General features: G+C 29.4%; 2 protein-coding genes across 2 annotated transcripts; both read left to right on the forward strand.

Annotated features, from left to right (window-relative positions):
• Positions 1-5,006: 5,006 nt before the first annotated feature.
• On the forward strand, positions 5,007-9,164 carry LOC123228905 (phosphoglycerate mutase-like protein 1). Its single transcript, XM_044654396.1, has 10 exons — positions 5,007-5,329; positions 5,611-5,675; positions 5,767-5,874; positions 6,200-6,279; positions 6,376-6,538; positions 7,300-7,374; positions 7,526-7,614; positions 8,191-8,310; positions 8,691-8,735; positions 8,841-9,164. Exons 2-10 carry the CDS (start codon positions 5,616-5,618, stop codon positions 8,941-8,943), a joined length of 843 nt encoding a protein of 280 aa, XP_044510331.1. The 5' UTR covers positions 5,007-5,329; positions 5,611-5,615; the 3' UTR covers positions 8,944-9,164.
• An 11,299-nt stretch (positions 9,165-20,463) lies between these two features.
• On the forward strand, positions 20,464-23,959 carry LOC123228625 (phosphoglycerate mutase-like protein 1). The gene is made up of 10 exons (XM_044654059.1): positions 20,464-20,588; positions 20,993-21,045; positions 21,159-21,266; positions 21,376-21,455; positions 21,695-21,845; positions 23,014-23,088; positions 23,216-23,304; positions 23,398-23,514; positions 23,604-23,654; positions 23,746-23,959. Exons 1-10 carry the CDS (start codon positions 20,531-20,533, stop codon positions 23,807-23,809), a joined length of 846 nt encoding a protein of 281 aa, XP_044509994.1. The 5' UTR covers positions 20,464-20,530; the 3' UTR covers positions 23,810-23,959.
• Positions 23,960-24,019: the final 60 nt, after the last annotated feature.

Consider the following 24,019-nt stretch of genomic DNA (forward strand, 5'->3'; position numbering starts at 1 on the left):
TGTTGTCATTTCACACGGATTAAATTGGAGTACTTCCCTGTCATCTAGGGCAGTTTCTGGGTTAGTAAGGTTTCATATTTTTCCTAGAAATCTCTACTTGTGGGGGCAGAGTCGGCAGACTAATGCTGAAAAAATGCAACATATGAAAGCAGTGGAATCTAGCTATTAAGGGTGGGGGCATGATGATGTAGAAATTAAAACAGCATTCTAGGCCCCAAATGTGGATACTATAAATACATATATAAGAAAGACCTCTTCCTGAATAGACATTATGGCTTGATTTTAATTAAATTTTGGTCTGTACCTAATGCTGGAAAAGCCATTATTGTTTCAAAGCATGAACACGATGAACAATAATAACATATAAAGGAAAGTTAATAAAGTAACTGTGTGACCAAAAACACGGTTGATCTCTACCTCACTTATCACCCTCAATATTTTCATTATTCTTTGGCACGAGTAACACTGATGGGTTTGTTTGAGAACAATCTTGTTGACTACAGATTTACAATCTGTTTAAGCTCAACAATGGTGTACCTAACTTTGAATGTGTCTCGCTTGATCATCAACAGCCATAATCTGCCCATAATGCTATAAGTAATATATATATATTTTATGACTGGAAACTCCACCCGACTTCACCAGATAAATAAATCTTCGAGTACAATACTAAATAATTCAAAATTTTACTAATTATAAGATTAATATAGTTTAAACCTAAACTCTTTTTGTTAACTTTAAGTTAATAATATAAACAAATAATATTGTTAGCCCCTAAATGTTTATCTTTGCTCAACTCGGAATATATATTATGTTAAAGCAAAATATACACGGTTAATTCATAATACACATATCTTTGGTCCAGCATTGGATAGTATTTTCGTAACAAAACAACCAAATCATCTTCCAATACCAAGCAACTAGTGGCCATTTAAGTACTTCAATAGAAATTCGGTGGATATTTAGATAATTACATTTTTCCAGAACCTAAGATTCTGAGAAGACCAGTCTTGTCATATATAAAAAGACCACAAACAACCATATTTGCAAACTCAAATTATAATATAACTTAAGGATCTTCTCATGAAAATTTGTACAAAATTGAGCGACTTCGTGTTTGGTAGTCACACTACAATCTCATCCAACGTTTTGTCCTATTGAAGATTGAGAATGCTAATGATTTTCAGAAATCATGAAATGGGATCTTTATATTACCATTAAATAATGAAGTTAAAGATTTGTTGTTTCTTCATCCTTCTACAATTATACAACAACAGAATTATTTTGTTTCATATTCAACTTCAAAAAAAGAAATAAGAGCCGTCGCCAGCTTTTATATTTTGTACGTTGATATCACTGAATTCCGGTCAAATAAGGGTAGGGACCTTTATATATATTTGAAAGATAGACCTAGAAGTTGAATCATTGAATGTGATGCATATTTTAGATTTTGGAAGCATTGAATTTAATATGCATGGCTAAAACTGCTTATTCTGCTGACCCAGTTTTACTTGCAGACAAAAAACCTGATAGCCTTTAAACTTTAATCAACCATGGCGTGTTCAACTTGTTTTGCCAAATGATTCTTGTGTTTAAGATTTGTTTTCTCGATTCTCCTAATTAGTAGGAAAGTATCAAGTTGCAGTTGACAGGAAATTATAGGCTGGAGGATTTTGTTTACCTGCAGAAGACAATGAAGATTTGCAGGATCTTTCTACTTGCTATTACATTTCAAACATCTTAACCAACCTTGATAATGGCAAATTGGCGAATCAAATCTCTCAACTTGAATTTTTTTCTTGTAATTAATACGCTGACTTCTCCTCGCAAGGGTGTGTACAGTAGTTTTTTGGATATTCAAATATGTATGCACTTATATGTGTTATCATATAATTAAGTAATTTTAAATTAAAGATAAAACATCATCTGATTATATGATGATACGTGTAAGTATGTACATATTTATATATTTAAAATAGATACACATAATATTGTTCAAAAAATAAACAGTCTAAAAAATTTTCAAATAAAATTAAACTATTTTAAGTTTAAAACCAAACCAAACCAAACTAAAAAAATACAGTGTAATCTGAATTGCATTACGGTTAAAATATTTTAAAATTATTTACTTATAAATATATATTATTTAATAAAATTAATTAAAATTTTGTTTTCTATAATATAATGTAAACATAAAAAATAAATATAAAAAATATCTACAATATATATAAAGAAAATAATAAAACTAATTACTTATTGAAAAATTCTATCAAATATAATTATATACATGTATTTTAGAAAAATATAATTTACGATTTGGTTCAGTTTGAAAATCGGCTAAACTGTAATTCAAATTGAAAACTATTTTTTAAAAATTTATCAATTCAAATCAAACTATCTTATAAATCAAACTATTTAATGTAATTTTTAAGTGGTTTAATTTAATTTTACAATTTGAACCGAATTTACATACTTATATCACCTCCTATTATTTTGTTTTAGCTTTCGTATTTCTGTCATTTAAAACATTATTTATCCCTTCAAGTAATATTTACCTAAGATTCATATTAGAAGATTTTGTCCATATTAACTAACCCTCAAGGGGCTGTTTGATTCTAAAAATTTAAAAATTATTTTGATAATTTATCTTTTATTACTTACATTATTTTGTTTAGTTTATCATTAACAAAATATTACAGTAATTTTCTGTTATCAATGTTGACGTGACAGATAATATATATGGTAATCTAATTACTACCTTAATTTTAGGTATTAAAAGATTACTAAAGTAATCTTGATTTTATTATAATTAAATTTTTTAAGATAAAAATAAATTTATTTTTAATAAATATAATAAATAATATAAAAATATTTAAAAATAATTATATTTAAAGATATTTAAGTAAAATAATTTAATAATATTTTTTTATTATTTTTAACTAAATATAATAATTACTTATACTTATTAAATTTTATCAAACATAATAATTATTTATATCTAATAACCTTTTAAATAATTTACCTTTAAAATAAGCTTCCTATTTTAAGTAATTACCCAAACCAAAAGGAAGGCCTTCCAAGTGAGATTTGCTTTTTATTTTCATTTCGCTTTCAGGGAGAGTGAAGAAGATGGGAAGGCTGATAAAGTTTTGTGCGTCCATTGTACATGTTTGTTTAAGTTTAATTGAAAAATGTAGAAAATTAAGCTGTTTCAACGTTAAGCATTAATTACATTCTCATGTACAATGTACCACTGTTCATTCCCCTGAGGTACAAGTAAGTAGACAGACAGACAGATGGGTCATTTATTAATTAGTGACAATTACAAAGCTATCTTATCATTCCTGAGACTCACAGAAACAAGAGGCGCGCACACAGATATATACAACCTTTTTACAGCTACCTACTTCTGTTTATTTATTAATTGAAGGCCGTAAACATCATATACAATGATCAAAGAAGACAAACCAATTGAATTATTATTTAAAAAAACAAAAATAGAAATCACAACTGCTCATTGGGTTACCATCAGAAGCCAAGCCAGGCCAAGTTGGAACACATTTAAACTTGTATTTAATTTGATTTAAATAAAATTGAATTAAAATTCAAGTTCGGTTCAAAGTTATTTTAGTATGATTCATTCAACAAAAATTGAGATTGAGTTTGAGTTTGAGTTTGAGTTTGATCTAAGCTCAAAATTCGGTTTGATATTACAATTAAAAAAATAATATCATTTTTGTTAATTTATATCAAAATATCTCAGACTCGCTAGCTTGGTGAGCTTGAAAAAATTTAATTTTTATATTTTTTTAAGCATAAAAAACTTCAGTTGGAATCAAATTCTAGTTGCATGACAAGAACCACAGCCACCACGAAAGGCAGACGGCCCGCCCACCCACTACGTCTGTTTTCCTTTCTATCTTTCAAGATATTGGGCTAGCGGAGGCCTATGCCGTAAAAACCCCCGTATATTCCATAGGGGCCTGCCTTACGCAGCACACTGCACTGTCAAACTAAAATGCATAAGGTTGACTAGTGATACTCAAATAATTTTCGGTTTACTTAGCAATATTTTGTTATGGCCCAGACTAGGGCATTCCAGGCTGCGGAATTGACATCCTTTATTTTGCTTGGGCTTGGGTCCTGAATGACATCCATGATTCCAACATGATTCCGCAGATAAACCTAGGCACGATTGCGTTTGCGCTTGCGTCAGAAATCAATGAATCTGCACTGTACATATACTCAATTTTTAACATTCCTGATTCGTGAATGACTTGTAAAAGTATAATTTAATAATATATTATTATAAAAAATCAAACATTACTATAAATATTTATTAATTAAAATATTACTAAATATATATTTTTATCATATTTGTTGATATGTAAAATAATTATTATTTGACTGATATATATTTTTATATAATTATTGTGTATAAATTAGTATAGTATTTTATAGAACCAACATGTTTATTTTAAATATTTATTTTGTGTATTTTTAAAAATATTCTAAATGTTGATAATATATTATGTTTTCAAATTATAAAATTAATTAATTAAATTATAAAATGTTATTCATATTATTTATTATTTTAATTAAAAATTAATGATATTTTTGTTTGATATATAATAATAATAATAAATTCAAACAAAATTAAAATTATTTTATTTTAAAGTGAGAATATTTTATTACCGAATAAATTAATAAAAGATATATTAATAATAAAACATAAATACTAATCAATCTTTCATGTTATTGATTAAAAAAAAGTTAATTATGCCTATATACAACGTTAAAAGAAAAGGTATTTTAACCAGTTACCCCAGTCTTTCGTTCTTCCTTTTCAGCGTTTGAAAGTTAGAACTTGGAAGTCAAATTCAAATATTAAGAAAGTTGCAAAAGTTAGGGAAGCAACTGAGAGTATGCCAAGTGGGCGTGATTGTCTGGTCTAAATCGTTGACCGGGCGCAGGCGGGCCCCTACATGTGCACATAAGTTAGTGGCCGAACATTTTTTGGCATATCCCAGCCCAAGGAAACCATTGAAGCAGAAAAAGGTGGAACCAGAAGCGGAACTCTTCACGAATTCCCGGGGGCTGAATTGTGAGAAGGAAACTTCCACTCCCCAACCCCTCGTGAATCATCAGGATATTTACTTTTCCTTAATTGTTTTCATTCCTCTTCTTCTACCTTTTCACCTCCTCAAAACTTCACCCCTTCTTCTCCCTCTTAACTGCAACAAAACCAGAGCTTCTCTTGTTTTATAATTACACCTTTCTCCTTTTTTTCATATTTGGTTTCCTGTTCTTTGTTTGTCATCTCTCCAAGGTACAACTTTCTTATCCAGTCGCATATTTTCCTTTTTTGGATGTATGAATTGCATGCTTTATAGCTACTCCCATCTGGTTTATTTCTCGTTATTTGGTGCTTTTATTAGAATCATGAAATGTGATGATTTTGGTTAGGCCAGATTTTTCAAGTGGTGATTGTTGTATTTGCATTGATCTGAGTTCCGTGGTCCAGATGGGATCTAGTTGTTCGTACACTTTCTGCTATTATTTTAGTTGTTTTGGTTTTCAATCTTGAATTTCAGTTACATTTGGGTGCAGGCGATATGGATTCCATCACTGGCACAAGTTTGTACCCATCTCACCGATGTAAAACTATTCACCTGGTTGGTGCCAAGATTTATTTATTTTTTATCCATCAAATATGGTTGAGATTTTCATTTTGAGAGGATTGTATGGTTAAAATTTTGCATGTAGGTGAGACATGCTCAGGGTATTCACAATGTAGCAGGGGAAAAGGACTATGATGCTTACAATTCTTACGATTATTTTGATGCACACCTTACTCCACTCGGCTGGCAGCAGGTTTTCACCACTTAATATTTTGTTTCATTATCCATTTAGATCCGATGATCTTGCCATGTGTTTTTCATCTAATAAAGACTTGAAAGTTTTTCAACGTAATGTTCTGTTAGGACTATGATAATTCTGCATTTCTATTGTTTCAGCAGTGAGAGAATCTTCCGTTTGAATTTTTTCTGAATCTAAGAATGATTACAATCATCCTCTAAATTGGTGCTAGATGACATTGGTTTTTACCGCAACTTTTATGTTATGTTGTTCTGTATATTATACAATGCTTTTTGAGGATACGACAATGATTTTAGAATGATTCATGGTTCAATACCAGGTGGATAATTTGCACAAGCATGTTCATGTAACTGGACTTTCTAAGAGAATTGAGTTGGTCATCACTTCCCCTTTATTAAGGTATTATGTGTAAAAGAATTAGATTCCTGTTAACTGTTCATAATTGTTTATGCATTCTTGAATTTTAGGTTATGACTCCCGCCATTTGAATTGCAGGACCATGCAAACAGCAGTAGGAGTCTTTGGTGGTGAAGGGTACGCAGATGGGATAGATGCACCTCCATTGATGGTGGAAAAAGCAGGGAACAGTGATCGTCCTGCAATCTCAAGTCTAAATTGCCCACCATTTATTGCATTTGAGCTTTGCCGAGAACATTTGGTATGTACATAACGAAGGCTAGTTGGAGAGAATACAACTTCCTTTTCAAACATGTTTATATTCTATTGGCCTGAGGAAAAATAAAGAAAACTGAATAAAAAAGAGAAATGAAAAAACCAACTCTTTATTTGGTAGTAGAAATTTTAGAGTAAAGTAATCACAACTAAAAAGATGAATTTCATGAATTTGTGCCATTATGCATTCTGCCAATAAATTAGGCTTTGGCTTAGCAGTTATAATATTAATATTTCAATGATTTGGCAGTCTTTCGATTAAGTTGTTATATTATCTTATTTATTATATTCTGAATTCATGATCGCTCCCAAATCTAGATTGGTATGCCCAATAACATATTGTGTGATCAAGGGAGACTGGACCAAATTTCTAATTCATTCCAAATTTTTGTCAAGGTTTTGTTATAACATAGAATTGGATTAAATCATTCAGGGTGTGGCCTTAGTCCTTTGTTTAGAAAGCAAATAAAGGAGGATACCCAAATCCATACTCTACTTGATGTGATTATTGGGTGGTTTTCTAAGATATGTGGAGCACTGTTAGCTTCCAGTGCTCTTTGATTTCAAATCTAAATTGACCAGGGCATGTTTTCCAAATTTTACAGGAATGAGCTTTATTTGTTTATAAGAACGAATTTGGAAATTAGGGTTCTAATTTTTGTGGATAGAGAAGTTCTTTTTTGTAAATTAAATTTTTTTCTTCTAAATTTATGTGTTCTGCTTTCATGTTTATTTCTTTCACCTCAGGGAGTTCATCCATGTGATAAGAGAAGAAGTATCAGCGAGTACCAAACTCTTTTTCCTGCTATTGATTTTTCACTGGCAAGTAATTCATTGTGATTGGTTTTTGTTTTGGGGATTAGCTGTTATTAATGTGATACTTTTGAACTGTTGGTCATGGGTTTGAGTCAAAATTTTACTTATTGCGAATTACAGTTATTTCTTACATTTTTTTTTTTATGGTTTTATTCAGATAGAAGCTGATGAGGACATTTTGTGGACGGCTGACACCAGAGAGACGAATGAACATGTTGCAAAGAGGGGAATGGAGTTTATGAACTGGTGACTTACTATTTATCTCCATTCATTTTTTTAATTTTTATTTTTATCTGCACAAGTACATAACAATGATAGACAGTTTAGACAATGACTATGGAATGGTGTGATTGCAGCTCCTAGGATGCCATCTTTTTAGTGAGGTCTGTCGTAGGGTTTAAACTTTTCATGCTCTTGTCTATGGTTTTACAAAGATGGGAGGCTTTGAGTCGTTTTTTGGAGTAGTAGTTATGTTGTAATCCATGTAAATGATGATTTCCACTGAGTTTTAGATTCCACACATGGCCTTTGAAGTGTGCACTTATGGTTCATCTTCATTTTGAATTGAACTGTAGCAATGAAGAAACTTGATCTTTTAATAATCACTTGTGCCATTAGTTTCATTATGAAAAAAGGAGTTTGATGACTTCATTCTGCCATTGGAACTGTAAATGCTCCCCTTTAAATTGATCCAGGCTCGAAATGTTTCTTGAATTTTACCTTAGTATTTGTTTCAACTTTGAATAAGATGCATATGGACATGTAATTCTATAGCACAAGTAGCATCAATTTAATCCTGACTACTTCCTTTTGTTTTTCCAGGCTGTGGACACGGAAAGAGAAAGAGATTGCAGTTGTTACTCACAGTGGATTCTTATATCATACCCTAAGTGCTTTTGGAAACGATTGCCATCCATCTATAAAGAGTGAAATATGTAAACAGTAAGTGTTGCCTCATAAATTTCATTGTCAATCGTTGGTGTATAGAAATTAAAGATATATAGAGATAGATGGTAGAGATTTGTCTTCACAGCTTCAAATTCTACTTCTTTTTGCCATTCTGAATATTCTTTGTATTGTTTGATCAATGACTACAAGCTGAAAACTGTTTTCTCTACATTAATTCTTTACCTGGTCTGGATGCCTCAATAATTATTTATTTCTGTGTAAATCTGAGTCCTGTATACAAAAAAGTGATAATTCAATTATTACCCAAAACTTCTAATTTCTTCCTTAAATTATTGACAGTGGGTAGTAAATAACTATAAATTGGATTCAACATGGATAAAAAGGCTCATATGCTCTGCATTTTGTTGTTGCAGCTTTGCAAATTGTGAGCTTCGCTCAATGGTTATTGTTGATAGAAGGTGAGCATGATTACAATATAACTTGACAGACAACTCTGTTTTTAAGCTTAGCCATAACTAGTGACTCTTTTTTCAATTGATTATCTCTTTCTCTTTGTGCTGCAGTATGTTGGGTTCAGATTCTGCTACAACTAATTTCCCTGGAAAGATTCCCAGTGGTCTTGATCTACCAAGTGATGTTGCTGCTGAGAAGCATCTGGTAAATTAAGGCGTAATGAATTATAGCCAGGGGTCCATGATCGAGCAGGAATCCTGATATGGCATAAAATAATTGCAGAAGTGATTAACTGAGAGAGTTTACCTTAGTGCAAAATTATAGGTACAAAAAAATACTCATGAGCTGGCTGTTCTTGTAGACAATGTTCATAATTCATTTTAAGGTGAAATTATGAACGAAATTGATTCATATTGTTAAACTCAAGAATGTTGAACTTTCGAGATTGTTGCATGAAACTTGCAGTCTTAATTGAACAGTGAGTCATCTCAACTTGCATAGAATTGAAATGCAAAATTTTGATTATCACATTTCGGCTTAGTGGCAAACTTGTTGATATAATATAAATAAGTCAAAATTAGATAAAAGTAAAAATATAAAAGATCAATTAAGAAATAATAAAATATAAAATATATTAAATTACTTTTTTTTTTAAAAGACTAGAGGGGTATTGAATTATTCATTATTCAAAATTTTCAAATCCAAGAGAGGTCCAATGACTCTCTTCGACCCTTTGGATTTGTCGTGTATTTAGCAACTGATGATGTCTAGTGCTGAAATCGGAACTTCTCACTAAATTTATCTTATAATGACAGACACTAACTTAGAAATTATAATTTATTAAAATAAAAAGAAAAATAAATATGAACCCCTCATCAGAAAAAAGGATAAAGAAAATGAAATTGGTTAGTCAAGCCCAGTGTTTTTGAAGAGGTTGACAGTATTATGAATAAGTTTTTAGAGTTTTTCCTGGAAAACGATAACACTGAGTATAACATGTATGTTTGGTTTCTAATGAAACAAATACAAATTTTAATAAGACAGAAATTATAATCATTTTGCATGCATGTTCTATATAACTGCCTTCTTTTCCTTTCTATTTCACGTAAATTTCATGGTGAGAATAAAGCAAAGGCATGATTGGTGAAGATGTAACCCATTGAAAATTTCAAATCAAAAGGATGACTTTGAATTCATGATATTAAACTGATCAATGATTCGTGCATCTTACGGGTTTTCTTACACGATTAAACTTTTGAATTATTTGATGTACTGATTATGACGTTAATCTATAGAAACAAGTTTAATCTATTCATTTTTTCTATATTGATCAAGTTCAAAGTCATAAGGAGTGTCATGCAAGAAGTATTAATCAAATGGAAATTTCTTTTATTATTCCATTCAACTAACAAGACTGTGAACAGAAACTAAGCTTTAATTATAATATTATGCATGTAATTTAACTACGTGGGATTGAGATGTTCTGCATCAAGGAAAACTACACACGGTTTCAAAGCTATGTTCTCAGAATTTCGATCCTTAGGATACGTTAGATGAATAAAATAATCAAATCAACAACATTAATTACTACGGTAAGAATCAAAGTAAACCCACCGTCAGATTCAAGGCTTGAATGAGTTTTTCTTTTAATAGGAAACTACGCTCTATTTTGTCCGATAAATAAATGTTAAAATGTAATAATTAGACTTATAATTAATGTATCAGATAATTTAAAATTTTATTTATTGTGATTTCTTACTATTTCGTTTTAAGTAATCTAAAAAGGATTATGGTAATCGAATATTAACATTTTCCAATAGAATCCTTTCACTCGAATATATTGCCTGCATATATATATATATATATATATATATATATATATATCTATATCTTGAATCCTGAATCGAAAAAGACACACAAATATTTATTCTTACTTTTTTTTCTTTTTTAAAGAACATGGTGTTTTCTACTTCCTTTTTTGTTTAACTGCAAGATAGAAGAACCCTTCTCTTTAGTTTGTCATTATGGTCCAGTTAAACTTAACTAATTATGTTAATGAAATCTGATTAATACTTGACAATGGTTATTTGGTTGCAATTCTTCTTTCCTACTTGGCGTTGGTTTAAAATCCATAATATTTTTCCATGTATTTATAGAAATGGTTACCGCTACAGCCCAATTTCTGTACTGCCCAAACCACTGCAGATTTCTTCATCTGGTTTGTATACATCTCTAACCTTATTCCTTTAAGTCACTTCCCTTTGGTTGCGATTCATTGTTTCGCTGAAATGAAGCTCGGATAGTTGCATAAATTTACATGCCAGGTGAGGCATAGGCAAGGGATGCACAATTTAGAAGCAGAGAAGAGTCTTGAGGCTTTATTGTCTCCTAAATTGTTTGATACTCCAATCTCCCCTATTGGTTGGAGCAGGTGACTGAATAATTAATCCCCATATAACTATCTCTTTGATTTTGTTTTAGTTAATTGTAATTACTTCGATGTGTTTATAACAGGCGGCTGATCTGCGCAAGCACTTTCTGGCAATTGATGATTATGAATGTTGCATTGATTAAATTAACAATTGCATGTGTGCTTCAGGGCCACGCAAACAGCAGTTGGAGTTTTTGGCTGTGAACGCCAAGTGTATGAATATGGATTAGACACATGTACACCTCCAGTTATGGTGGCAAATGATCAGTGCAATGCAACGCCGGCTCTCAGTTGCCCACCAATATTAGCATTTGAGAAGTGTCGAGACTGTATGTTGCATTTAGATACCATTTTTCTTCTGATGCATGCCCTAATTTACTTCAGGGAATTCGTCCATCTAATAACAGAAGAAGTGTCTGCAAAAGAGATCATATGTGCAATTTTTTTTTGTTTGAACTACTAAAACTTATCTCTGATACAAAACTTTGTTCAGTTCTTTTATATTTTTGTTCATAAATACTATATATATCAAGTAAAAAATCTTGAATATATTTAATAGAATTAACATTACTATTAATTGATAAATTTTCATTAATAATATAAAATAAATTTTGTAATTCATTAGTTTTTGTCTTAAAGACTAAAATAGTAGTTGTAGAATAAAACAAAAAAAATTTCACTGCAATATTTTTAAAATTTTTGTTCTATTTGCCTGCTTGGACATATTCTGAAAAGTATGATGAGAGTCATAAGATCTATGTTCTTTAAAAATATCACTTATTTCTATCATACTATATATTATTGAACAAGTTATTAGATAATACACATCTAAATAATAGTCTACGACTGCTTTCAATGGCTCTAACATGTTCGTTAGAGTCATAGCTATCTCTCAATCTTAATCTGTCAAAAAAAGGATCCGCCGAATCTTTTGGTTGGGTATCAAAGTACTGTATTATAGGAACTTCATTCTTTTCGCACGCTTTCAATACGAGGTATGTTGAATTCCACCTAGTTTTAGTATCTACTTTGAATTTTTTTTTCTCTTAATCTCATTGATTTACATAATAGATGATATGTTTATACCCGTGATGAAGATGATGAAATGTATACAATGGTATGTCTAATTACTTGTAAATGTTTTTTAGCCAAACTCAAGCCTTCTTGAGTTATTAAATTAATAACATGACATGCACACCTTATATAAAATAATTTTCGATTAAATGGAGGAGATAATGATAAAATATATATTCAATAATTTTATCATTATTTTTGGTATTATCAAAAGTAATTGAAAAAATATTCCTAAAAAATATTTGCTAATATACAATAAATTGTAAGATTATCATGCGGATATTCTAAATTTCTAAATGCAATAATTTTTATGCATAACTGTTAATTAGAATTAATATAATAGGCAATTGCACAAAGATACTCTATGTGTTGATTTGTAGCAGTTCATAAATTAGAAGTTATTGAAATTACCTCATTAAAATTACTTAATTTTCCAATAACTTTTAATTTTATTAATTCATAATTTCTCAATATGTCTTACCTAAGAGTTAACCTAAAAATTCTTCTAAATGCTAGTTGAACACTATTTTACATCATCAAATCTAAAATTTCTTCTGCATAACTAAAAAGTTGATTAGAAGAAACTACGTACCTAGTCATGTAATCTTACATCTTTATTTGATCGTATGTGAAAGTTGACATTTCTCTCATGTCAACTGGCGCCAAGACTAACTGACCGCGATTAGGTGAATGCAATTTGTTTCATTCCTTTGAGCTCATGTGAAATTTTTTTACATTAATTAGTAACGTGTTGAAGAAGGTGTCTCGTCTCACATATACTTACATATGTCAAACAAGAACCACAATGTTTACATACTACTCAACGAGTTAATTTTCTTTTTATCATTTCCTCTATTCAATTGAAGTGCTCCCACACCATTGACATTTGTTTTTTTTCCTCTTCATCGAATAATGCAAATTTATACCTGTACCATTTTGACCTGTTGGTGCTCTATCTATTCCACTTTGTGCATTATCAAAAATATCATCAGTATCAACATGATAATATTTAAATGGATTGAATTCATTTGATATTAAATTTATTTGTAATATTTTGTAATGATAAAATAAAAATAAAAATAAAATTATAAACACAAAGAATTATTATTTGTGAATTCAGATAATTTTTCAAAAAGAGTTAATAAGAGAAAATGTGATTGAGAATATAATAAAGGATTGAGATTGAAATATTTATAAATAAAATTGAAAATGAAGAAAAACTAGAGTAGTTTATATAGAGAAAAATAAACAAATAAGTAAATTTAAAAAATTAAACAACGGCTATTGGCTAAAGGTCTGTAGCCATTGAAGATGGCTTTTGCGTTTGTGGCAAAAACTTGTGGCAAGAGCCTTAGTTGCTTCTGGTATAAGCAAACAATTTTTTTTTAATTTTTATTTTTTTAATAGTATCATATCGAACTGGATTGATCTATACATTTAACATTAAAGTTTATAACCCAACCGATAAACTGATGGGTTTGACCTTATATGTTTTGGTTTTGGACCAAGTCTTTTTAGACCGAATTTTAATTTTGTATTTTGAGACAAACCTTTATTTAATTAGACCCAATTGAGGTGTCTAATATGAGGGATGACGCAAAAGAGTGCAGATGGAATTATGGATAGATAAAATTCTAATCATAGAATTTGTGTCTCAACTGTAAGCCTGATGTAACAACAGACTTTTCAATATTATATTAATAATAAAATAATCTGATAAGTTACAGCTAGGATGGTGGAGTTTATGCGAGGTTGAATGTTATATTTTTTCTGCAGCAATGCAATATAATTGGGTATTTAATTGAAGTATCATTTTATAATTGGATATTTGATAAAAATATATTATTTTGATACTCAAAACTAAATATATATAATTTTATGTTTTTTTCATTTAAAAAAAAAAGAATATAGTGAAATTCTAACCACAAACACACAAGTCTAAATATCCATCTTCTTAAAGTCATTCCAAGCGGCTCCTTTAAACACAAAAGTAGTGGCATTGGAATCAAATATCGCTTTCCAATAGATATACCCATTTACAATATAAAGGCTGTGGACACGAGCAGAAAAGGAGACTGCGACTGTGAGCCATGGTGTAGTCTTGTAGCAGGCACTTTATTTTCTGGAAACTGACGCATACCCATCAATCAAAGTTCAATTAACCAAGCGCTTAGCCGTCCTTTTTTGTATTGGTTTATGACCAAATCTTTCTATTTTTCTTTCAACCACATAATATCTCACTTGTAGTTTCATTTCAATTGCATTTTTGACTAACCAAAAGGCTTTTGTGATCTGGGTTTTTAGGTTTGGTAATTGTGAACTTCGTTCGGTGGTTGTCGTCAACAAAAGGTGACAAAAACAATCACTAATGTGTTCTCTATTTATCTTAATTCAAATACTTATTGATTGTTTTGCTATTTACAACTTTAATTCATCAAAGATTCCGTAACCATGATTAATCATCTCCCACGGCCGACCTTCCCAGGCTCATTTTTTTCGATCGAAACATACCAATCTTTGGTTAAAATCATCGGACGAGAATAAATCATCTTTATTCACTTGAAGAGATAAAGAAGATGATATTTTCATCTCTTCGTTAGATGAAGACGATTCGTTTATCTTCGTCCAATAAAAATACATATCATTGTTCAAACTTTCGGTTAAGGAGAAATTGTTAAATTTTTAAACCTAAATAACACTTTTATCTTTAACTCTATTAGTGAATTTTAATAAATAGATGAGTATTTAGGTTTTTTAAATTAATACGTCAAAATTTGTTATTTCACTAAACCTTGAGTGGGAAATAGTCTTTTAACCTTTTTAAAATAAAGATTAACAATATCTTATATTCTTTATATCTATGATAGTCGAATCGTATATTAAATACTTAATTTTTTTATTAAATATCATATTATATAATAAAAATTTTAAAAACGAAAATATTAAAGTATTAATAAAATAATAAAAAATCTAATTAACATATCATTATTTTAGAATTTTAAGATTTTTTATTTATACCTTTATTATATTATTATTATTTTTAAAAAATATACCATTTTATATAAATAATATATATTATATTATATAATATATATATATTTATTATATCGTATTAATTTAATATATCTTTTTATATATATTATTTGTTAATTTTTATTATATTATATCGTTATCCATATTAACACCTATTAATCTCCAATCGAATCCATTTACACGTGGTTTGGAATCAGTCACAAGAGAAAATAATATTTTAAGAACTCCGAGAAAGACACGTCAAATAAAATACTTCTGATTGTCTTTTATTAAGTCAATGCTCAAAAGGCCAAAAAAGAATTTGGCAGCTCACCAGTTCCACAAGGAAATTGCAAGATCGTTTCCTGTAATTGTGGGTACAAAAAGAGGAGAGACGACCATTCATTTGGTTAAGTCAGCTGCCCTGGTTATATTTTTCCATGAACATTTATAGCTGGATTGAATGTTCATCCCTTTCATTCTTACTTACAATTAAAAAAAAAGAAAATATGCGCACATTAATTTCCATTGCCGCCATATAAGCCACGGAACTAAATTTGCCCCAAATTAATTCTTATGCCTAAGAACAAATTATAAAAATTTATTCTGTCTTGACTTACATTGGATTGTACCAAAAAAAAAAAAAACTCAATTTCTATGAAATTATTTTTTTATCAAGGAATAACCTCCAAGATTAAAACTACATATTGAGCACGTAACTGTTAGTAAGAGTAGCTTTTCTTTCCTTTGCGATTTAAGAATGCATTATATGAATAAAGGCCAAAAGACTATTTCTCGCTCAAGTTTAGATGAAATAATAAATATATATTCATAATTAATAAAAAATGTAAATATCTATTTAAATTTTAATTTATTGAAATATATTCTTAAATTTTTTATTAGGATTAAAACGGTAAAATTATTATTTTATTAATAATATTAAAATAATTAAAATTATATATTTTTTTTTGAAAAACTAGTAATTTTTTTTCTGGATTAAGTTTTAAAAAATTTTATTTTCCCTCTACAATATCAAACTTGAAATCTAATCATTTTTTTCGAAAAATGATAATCTAACAATAGATGAATAAGATGGAGTCATCTAGAGGATAATCATTGGATAATAAATGTTATCGTCACTAAACAATGCTCTGTCATCTAGCAATGTTTCATGCCAATTGCTAATACCTAAAGGGATGGACGAAAAAAAAATTTAGAGATTTGAAAGGAAAAAAATCAATTTTTAAAGTTTAGGTATAAAGGTAAAATATTAAATTTAAAATCTAAAAATAAAATAATAAATTTTTTAATATTATTATTAAATAATAATTTTGGGATAGATAAATATTTTAATTTTTTATTTATTATTAGTATACTATCTAGATTGACTTAAAATTTGGGTAAAAAATTGACATTTGGCCACGGATAAAATTTTATTGACCCCATCATGCTCTATCGTGTCAATTCACGTTATTCTGCAACAGATTACGACAAAATATGTCTCATAACAGGTTAAAATTTTCGTTTATAATATTAAAATTAATCAAATATTTTATTGTAAAGAACAGACAGTATCAGCCTCTTTTCCCACTGTCTGACTTGCAAAAGGATAAGTGTTTGAGATAAGTAGGAATATTATGTGTATAAATAATGTGTGTAATATTTATATATAAATATTAAATGGTCTTTATTTGAGATAAACACAATGAATTTTCATTTGAGAGATGAAGATGATATATTTTTATCTCAGATAAAGATTGTTCATCTTTGTCTTGATCAAAGACGGCTAAAGAGGGAAGAGAGAGACTAGAGGGAGAGTAACATGAGAGGGAGGATGACCGACAATCAAAGACTACAACTCCATGTGGAAAAGAAGAGAAACAAACTCTAGAGGGTATATGTCAGTTTTTAAACTTTGGGTTGAGAGGAAATTGTAAGTTTTTTAAACTTAAAGAGAAAAATGTGATAAAACTTTAATTTTTTTAGTAAATAACAATTTTATCCCTAATCATAACTGATTTTTTTAACAATAATTTGTTTATAGATAAGCATTTTAGTTTTTAAAAATTAGAATGTGAGAGTTTCAGATTTCATTATACCTTAGGTGGGAACAAGTCTTTGGACTTAATTATTATAAAACAAAAGCGGTTAACTTTTAATATGATCCATTAACCTAATACAATATAATAAAAAAAATTATTGGATTAGGTTGAGTTTTTTTTACGCAAATTTAATTCAGAGCAATCTGATGCAAATCAAAACTAAATCAAGTCGCATTCATATTGATCCAAAAATAACTCGAATTAGCTCGAACTACTCTCAATGTTTAGAGAAAGTTAATGTAGTAAAATTTGTTAATGAATGACAAGTATCCTCACATATTACATATAGTTATACCTCTATATAATTGTAATTATGTTGATTATTTTCGCTTTTATTTAAAATTTTTATTTTATTTTTTTGATAATGAAAATATAATTTGATCACTAAGACTATTGACATGTTTTAAAGAGTTTTGATAAGTAATTTTTTAGATCATTTATAGACAACATAAAATATTATATTATATATTTTGTTAATAAAAGGTTTAGATAATTTAACAAATAAATTAAAATATAAAAAACATTTAAAAGATTGAAAACAATAAATAATTTTGAATTATATCAAATTAACCCAATTATAGCTCAAATTGGGTTGGGATTAGAAAACTTTAATATGAGTCATATTCATATTAGGTTAGAACAGATGGTTTTTGACCTAAACCTAAAACTGACAAAATAAAGCCAATCCAATAATAACATGTAGTCTCATGTAAGGTATATAACCTCAATAAATGGCAGTGACACTCAATCCCTCTTTCTCACAGGCACCCAGACACACAAAGGAATCAAATATCTTGCTTTCCCAGAGGTGTAACCCCTTAACAATCTGTGTACACAGACAGGCGAAATTTCAGCTACGATGGTGGGGTTTATGCACTGGTGAATACTGCATTTTCTTTCATTATTATATAACACTTAAGTGGCAATGGAATCAAACATCCCGCCTTCCCGCAGGTATAACCCCTTAACAATCTGTACGCGACCAAAAAATACTCCTGGCTTTTGTTATCACAAGTCAATGCCGGATAAGTCAGAAAAAAAAAATGCGGGCGCGATGAAATTGCTTTGTCAGCTCACGAGTTCCATTAAGGAAATTGCATGTTCGTTTCCTTCAATTGAAAACACAAAAAGGACAGACGACCATTAATTTGGTTAAGTCAGCTGGCTTGCTTTTACTAATCAAGATCATATTTGAATTTATATCTTTCCATGAACATTCATAGCTGGATTCATTGTTTATCCATTTCATCTCACTTTTACGCCTAGTGAGTAAATAGGGAACAGGAAAAAAAAAAAGTGAATTATATGGATATAATATAAAGAAAAATAAAAAAATATGTTTATAAAAATATGTTCTTAAAATTTACATACTAGAAAAATATAGAGTATGTATATACGAGTTTAATACGACACATCGTTAATAATGCGTTTTTAAAAATATGGTAATATCATAATAATTTTAATACTTTTTACGAATCTCTTATTGAAAATTAATATAATAATTTAAATATAAAATATTTAATTAACTATTAAATCTAATATAACATAATATATAATCAAAATTTTTTGTATAATAAGTACTGTACCAATCAATTAAAAAAAAAACAAATTAATCAACATGAATTTTAGACTTCAAATCAGAGTGAATCTTTGTATAGACAACAAGAAAGGAAAACATAAAATTAGGGTTGTGAATTAAGAAGAAAATGTTGTTGAATTTTTTCATATATTAAATATAATATATGTTAAGAAATCATTATTTTCCAAGAAATCATTATTTTCCAAGAAATCATTTTATTCAATTAATTTTTCATTGTCAAGAAAAACTCCAAGATCAAAACCAGATATTGACTACGCAACTGTTAGAAACAATAGTTAGGTTAATGGTTTCCCGGGTTAGTAAAAATGGGTTTAATTCGTATTCCCATTTAATTCATATATTAAATATAATATTTTAAATTTTTAAACACAAAATATATTAATATGTATTTTACATCTTTCCTATATTAAATATCTATTTTATTTGTGTCCCTTTTTTTGAATTTTTAAAAAATCTAAAACAACATTATTTCAATACTTAAATTCAAAGTATGAAAACGTCTCTTTAATTTTCAATTAATTACCATAATGGTGACAATCTTTTTAATCAAATCCCTAACCTCTCCATTCACCACATTGGTCCATATTCACAAGAATAGTAAAAAAATTTCACATAATTTTTTTTACATCAAATCGGTGCTTTTCTTTTTGTCAGACTCAACTTTTCATCTTTGTTATTCTCTAAAAAGATAAACTTTCATTATCTTTTCCTTTGCTTGTATATAACTTCGTTATGTTTACAATTTTTTTATATATAAACTAATTAGAGAAACCGATTATTCATTAATCTTGTTGCAGATTCACCTAATGGTACAATGACTGAATATGATGTATTATGTTATATTAACTTTAATAGTCAATTAAATATTTTACATATGAATTATTATATTGATTTTAACTAGGAGATCTATGAGATGCAGTAAAATTATTATTGATATTATCGTATTTTTAAAAACGTATTATTAATAATATATCATATTAAATTCGTATATAAATTTTACAATTTTTTTATAAATATATTATTTATTATTTATTATATCATATCTATATAATTTTTATACCTCTTTTTTCGGTACATGTATTTACCAATTAGGATGGTTTCTCTCCTTTTCAATTTGAGAAAGCATAAATGAAGTAAAAATTTGACCCCGTCATATTCTATATTGTCGATTCACGTTGTTCTACAACAGATTACGACAAAATATGTTTTATGACAAATATGTAACTTTCGTTTATAATATTAAAATTAGTCAATTATTTTTATTGTAAAGAACAGAAGCTAAATTACAGGTAATCGATCGTATCATTAATTTTCTAATTTTGCTGTGTGGTGAGATCTGGTCTTGAATGTAATATCATAGAAGGAGGAAGACACCTTCATAGCGGTTTCACTAGTAAAGAATTGCTTTGGATTAATTCATCAATGGAGTCTTGCATAGATGAGTCAACTCATGTCATATTGAAAAATCTATTTATAGGTAAATAATCAGGTAGTTTGTCAATATAAACGTTCAATAATTTTCCTCCTCTTATCTCCCGCCCATTACGTTTTCTTTGCAGTTTTCCTTCAGGATTATTCAACATGGATGTCTTACCTGCATTACTTCGGGTTACCAGTTCCATGGCTAATCCTCTCTGTGGTACGTTTCATGCAATCCCTTGAAATTTTTCTCCCAAAAATCTTATATTCTTCGTCAATTTTTGACAGAGCTTTCGCATCTTTCTGTCAAATTTTCTTACTGAGGATTAAGGCAAAACCTTCCTTAGCTGTCATATATTTAGCACCTTCTTTGCTTATCAACACGTCTTGAGATAATCCTGGCGATAATCACGCTAATATAAAACTTAATGGATCAAGCTTTTGGAGAACTGGAAGGCTATAACAACATGGTTTAATCACGATTTTTAGTAATTCTTTATATTATTCTGTGTTGAGTAGGCCCATGCCAATTCATTACAGTGAGCTGAAGCTTTACCTGAATTACACTTGTTTAATCTGCTTTATTCTATCGCATGCATTGTTTCTGAATAGTTTCATTGGCAGATATGGATCCCACAACAGCCCATTCAACGCAGGGATGCAAAATTCTTCATCTGGTTTGTACCGTTTTCATCCCCATGTCCTATATCAGATATAAGCATTTCAAATTTAATACAATTCAAATATTGAAAAGTCTGCAAGTTTTATAATTTAATTAAATTACTTACAGGTGCGGCATGCACAAGGTGTCCACAACACAGTAGTAGGGAAGGGTCCTGAAGCATTGTTGTCTCAAGAGCTCTTTGATGCACAACTCTCTGATCTTGGATTCAAGCAGGTAAATCAAATTATCATCCTCTATAATAACAATAATAATAATAATAATAAAATAATGATGCTGCCGCACAACTTTACAGACGGCGTAAATGACTGTGATTTTGTATTAGGTGGAAAAATTGCGGACGGAAGTTGAAGAGAGAGAGCTGACTAAGAAAATTGATTTAGTCATCGCTTCCCCCATGTTGAGGTAACAATGATATTTTCATTTATATTTGTTTTATGTTTTAATTACATGTTTAGTTTTAGGTGTTTCAGGTTGTCTGTCAAGCTTAGGAAAGGGCTTAACATAATTATAATCACTTCATCTAACTTAACAATCAGTCTTCTAAGGAAGGCGTTCAGTTGTTGGAGGCCATGCAATGCAATGCAAGTTTTGTTTTCTCGAAGAAGACTAGGCAGCTTACGTTGTAAATGGTTTGACTGCAGAACTTTGCAAACAGCTGTTGGAGTTTTCGGTGGTGGTGGAAGCCAAGCAAATGGGTTTGACGTGGATGGGGAAACTGCGGTGAATGGTGATAAGTTTGCCAAGATCGATGGTCCTCCAATTATAGCTGTTGAGCATTGTCGAGAACGTTGGGTATGTTTGAATTGTCCTCGTTTGACACAAAAAAAAAAAAACATTGTTTAGGTCGAATTGTTTTTTTCAGAGTAAACTAATCACATTAAGTTAGTATTTAGTTTTATATTTATTGTATTAAATAAATTAAAAGTTTAATTTTAAAATATTATAAAAAAAATTTAAATTCCTACTCTTATAATTTTATTCTATTTCTTTTATCACTCAAGATAATATTAACCATCGTTTGATTAAAAAATTTTAAAATTATTTTGATAATCTTATTTAATTTACAAAGTAATAAAATATTTTAATAATATAAGTTATTAAAAAATTATTATAGAAATCTTAATTATTATTACTATTTTATCTTTACTTATTAAATTTTTGAGACAAAATTATTCTCAATTTTTAATTAAAATAATAAAAAATATAAAAAATATTTTTATAACTATTAATATTTCATATAATAAATGAAATAATATATTAATATTTTTTTATTATTTCTCATTAAACACAATAATTATTTATACATATTAATTTTACCAAACATAATAATAAGTTTATTCTCAATAATTTTTAAAATAACCTTTCAATTTTAATAATAAAAATATTTTCCAAATAAAGAGCCTCCAAAGGGGCTAATTGACAACACGTTGTTGCCGACAGAGACATACGGCCTTCTTAATGAATTGATGTCAAGTTAGGTAACCCATCAATTTATATTGAAAGATACCTCAATGATAAAATAGTTTTTAGGTAAATCAGCTTGCCTAACCTTTCAACCGCCGGAAAGAGAATTTTCCTAATTCCTTTTTGAGGAGGACTGGGTATTTCTAGAACAGGTTTTAAGGGTTCCTTCTCTTCTGTCAAAAACTTCCATATCAATAAAAACTTGTCATAAATTACCTCTTTTCTAGGATGGGCAGGTGCGATGTGATCTCTTAACTTATCTAGGAGACCAAGACTTCTATACTTTTTTCGCTCGTCAGACCAAAACTAAAATGCATCCATTCTTTTCCACAAACAGTGCGAAGAAAAATAAAAGTAATAGGGACTGTGGGTTGATTGATTGATCTTTCTAACGAAATGACTGGACGCTTAAACCACCCCAAAACATAAGCTTCTCCCACCTCTGCAAATCATTGGTATATATGAGATTTTGACTGAAGCTCAACCGTTACTGCAGGGGCTTGAACCTTGCAATAGGAGAAGAAGCATCCACGAATATCAAACTCTTTTCCCGGGAATTGATTTTCAGCTGGCAAGTATTAACTGTCTTCATGTTATTTTGACATGACTTAACGTGTCAACTTAGAATTCCAACTAGTACTTTAGCTTCAAATGCAACAAGTCTAATTTCCCTTTTTTTTTTTTAATTCCATTTTTAGATAGAAAGTGAAGATGACATTTTGTGGAAAGCTGACGTTAGAGAGTCGTATGAAGAAGTTGCAGCAAGGGGAATCAAGTTTTTGAAATGGTGACCAACTTGCTGTTTCTCAAGAACATAAATTTGTACAGTTAGGTTATGAGCATTAATTGATTAACTTTAAGAGTGATTTTGCTTTATTAGGTTGTGGACTAGGCAGGAGAAGGAAATTGCTATAGTTAGCCACGGCATATTCTTGCAGCAAACCCTGCAAAAACTTGCAAAAGAAACGAATCAATCAATGGAAAATCTATGTTCACGGTGAGAATAATGTTGCTTTTAGCTTTTACCGTCTTTGGCCAACCAGCCACCTATCTGTCCTTTTAATTGTTGGTGATCAATGTGCTTAGGTTTGGCAACTGTGAGATTCGGACGGTAGCCATTAACATTGCCGATGGAAGGTGAGCATCAAATAATATGTGTTCTTCTTCGAGTATTAGAAGTTTTACTCAATTTTTCTATGGGTACATCATATACCGCATATATTTTCAGCATATTTTGTCATCCACATGACGTTAGAAAAGAGGACACCCAAAGAAAGGAGGCGTCCAACTAATCGCCCAGTAGCAGAGGTGCTTTTCAAGGAATCTATATCTATTGATGCTGAAAAATTAATTCAGATAACAAATTTTGTGTCAACAAAGACCCAGTGACTCCGTTATCAATTGAACTCTTTATCAACAATAATACAAGATTCCTTCTATTATGTGTGGCTCTTAAGAAAAATGATAGAACTTTAACTGTGCACAGTATACTTCCTCCCAAC

Source organism: Mangifera indica, chromosome 11, assembly GCF_011075055.1.
Source record: "Mangifera indica cultivar Alphonso chromosome 11, CATAS_Mindica_2.1, whole genome shotgun sequence".
Taxonomy (NCBI): Eukaryota; Viridiplantae; Streptophyta; class Magnoliopsida; order Sapindales; family Anacardiaceae; genus Mangifera; species Mangifera indica.

Coding starts and splice junctions, on each gene's coding strand:
- LOC123228625 (XM_044654059.1), top strand. CDS start 20,531: ATGGATGTCTTACCTGCATTACTTCGGGTTACCAGTTCCATGGCTAAT. Junction 21,046..21,158: donor GATGCAAAATTCTTCATCTG/GTTTGTACCGTT, acceptor AATTACTTACAG/GTGCGGCATGCACAAGGTGT. Junction 21,846..23,013: donor AGCATTGTCGAGAACGTTGG/GTATGTTTGAAT, acceptor CCGTTACTGCAG/GGGCTTGAACCTTGCAATAG.
- LOC123228905 (XM_044654396.1), top strand. CDS start 5,616: ATGGATTCCATCACTGGCACAAGTTTGTACCCATCTCACCGATGTAAA. Junction 5,676..5,766: donor GATGTAAAACTATTCACCTG/GTTGGTGCCAAG, acceptor TTTTGCATGTAG/GTGAGACATGCTCAGGGTAT. Junction 8,311..8,690: donor AAGAGTGAAATATGTAAACA/GTAAGTGTTGCC, acceptor TTGTTGTTGCAG/CTTTGCAAATTGTGAGCTTC.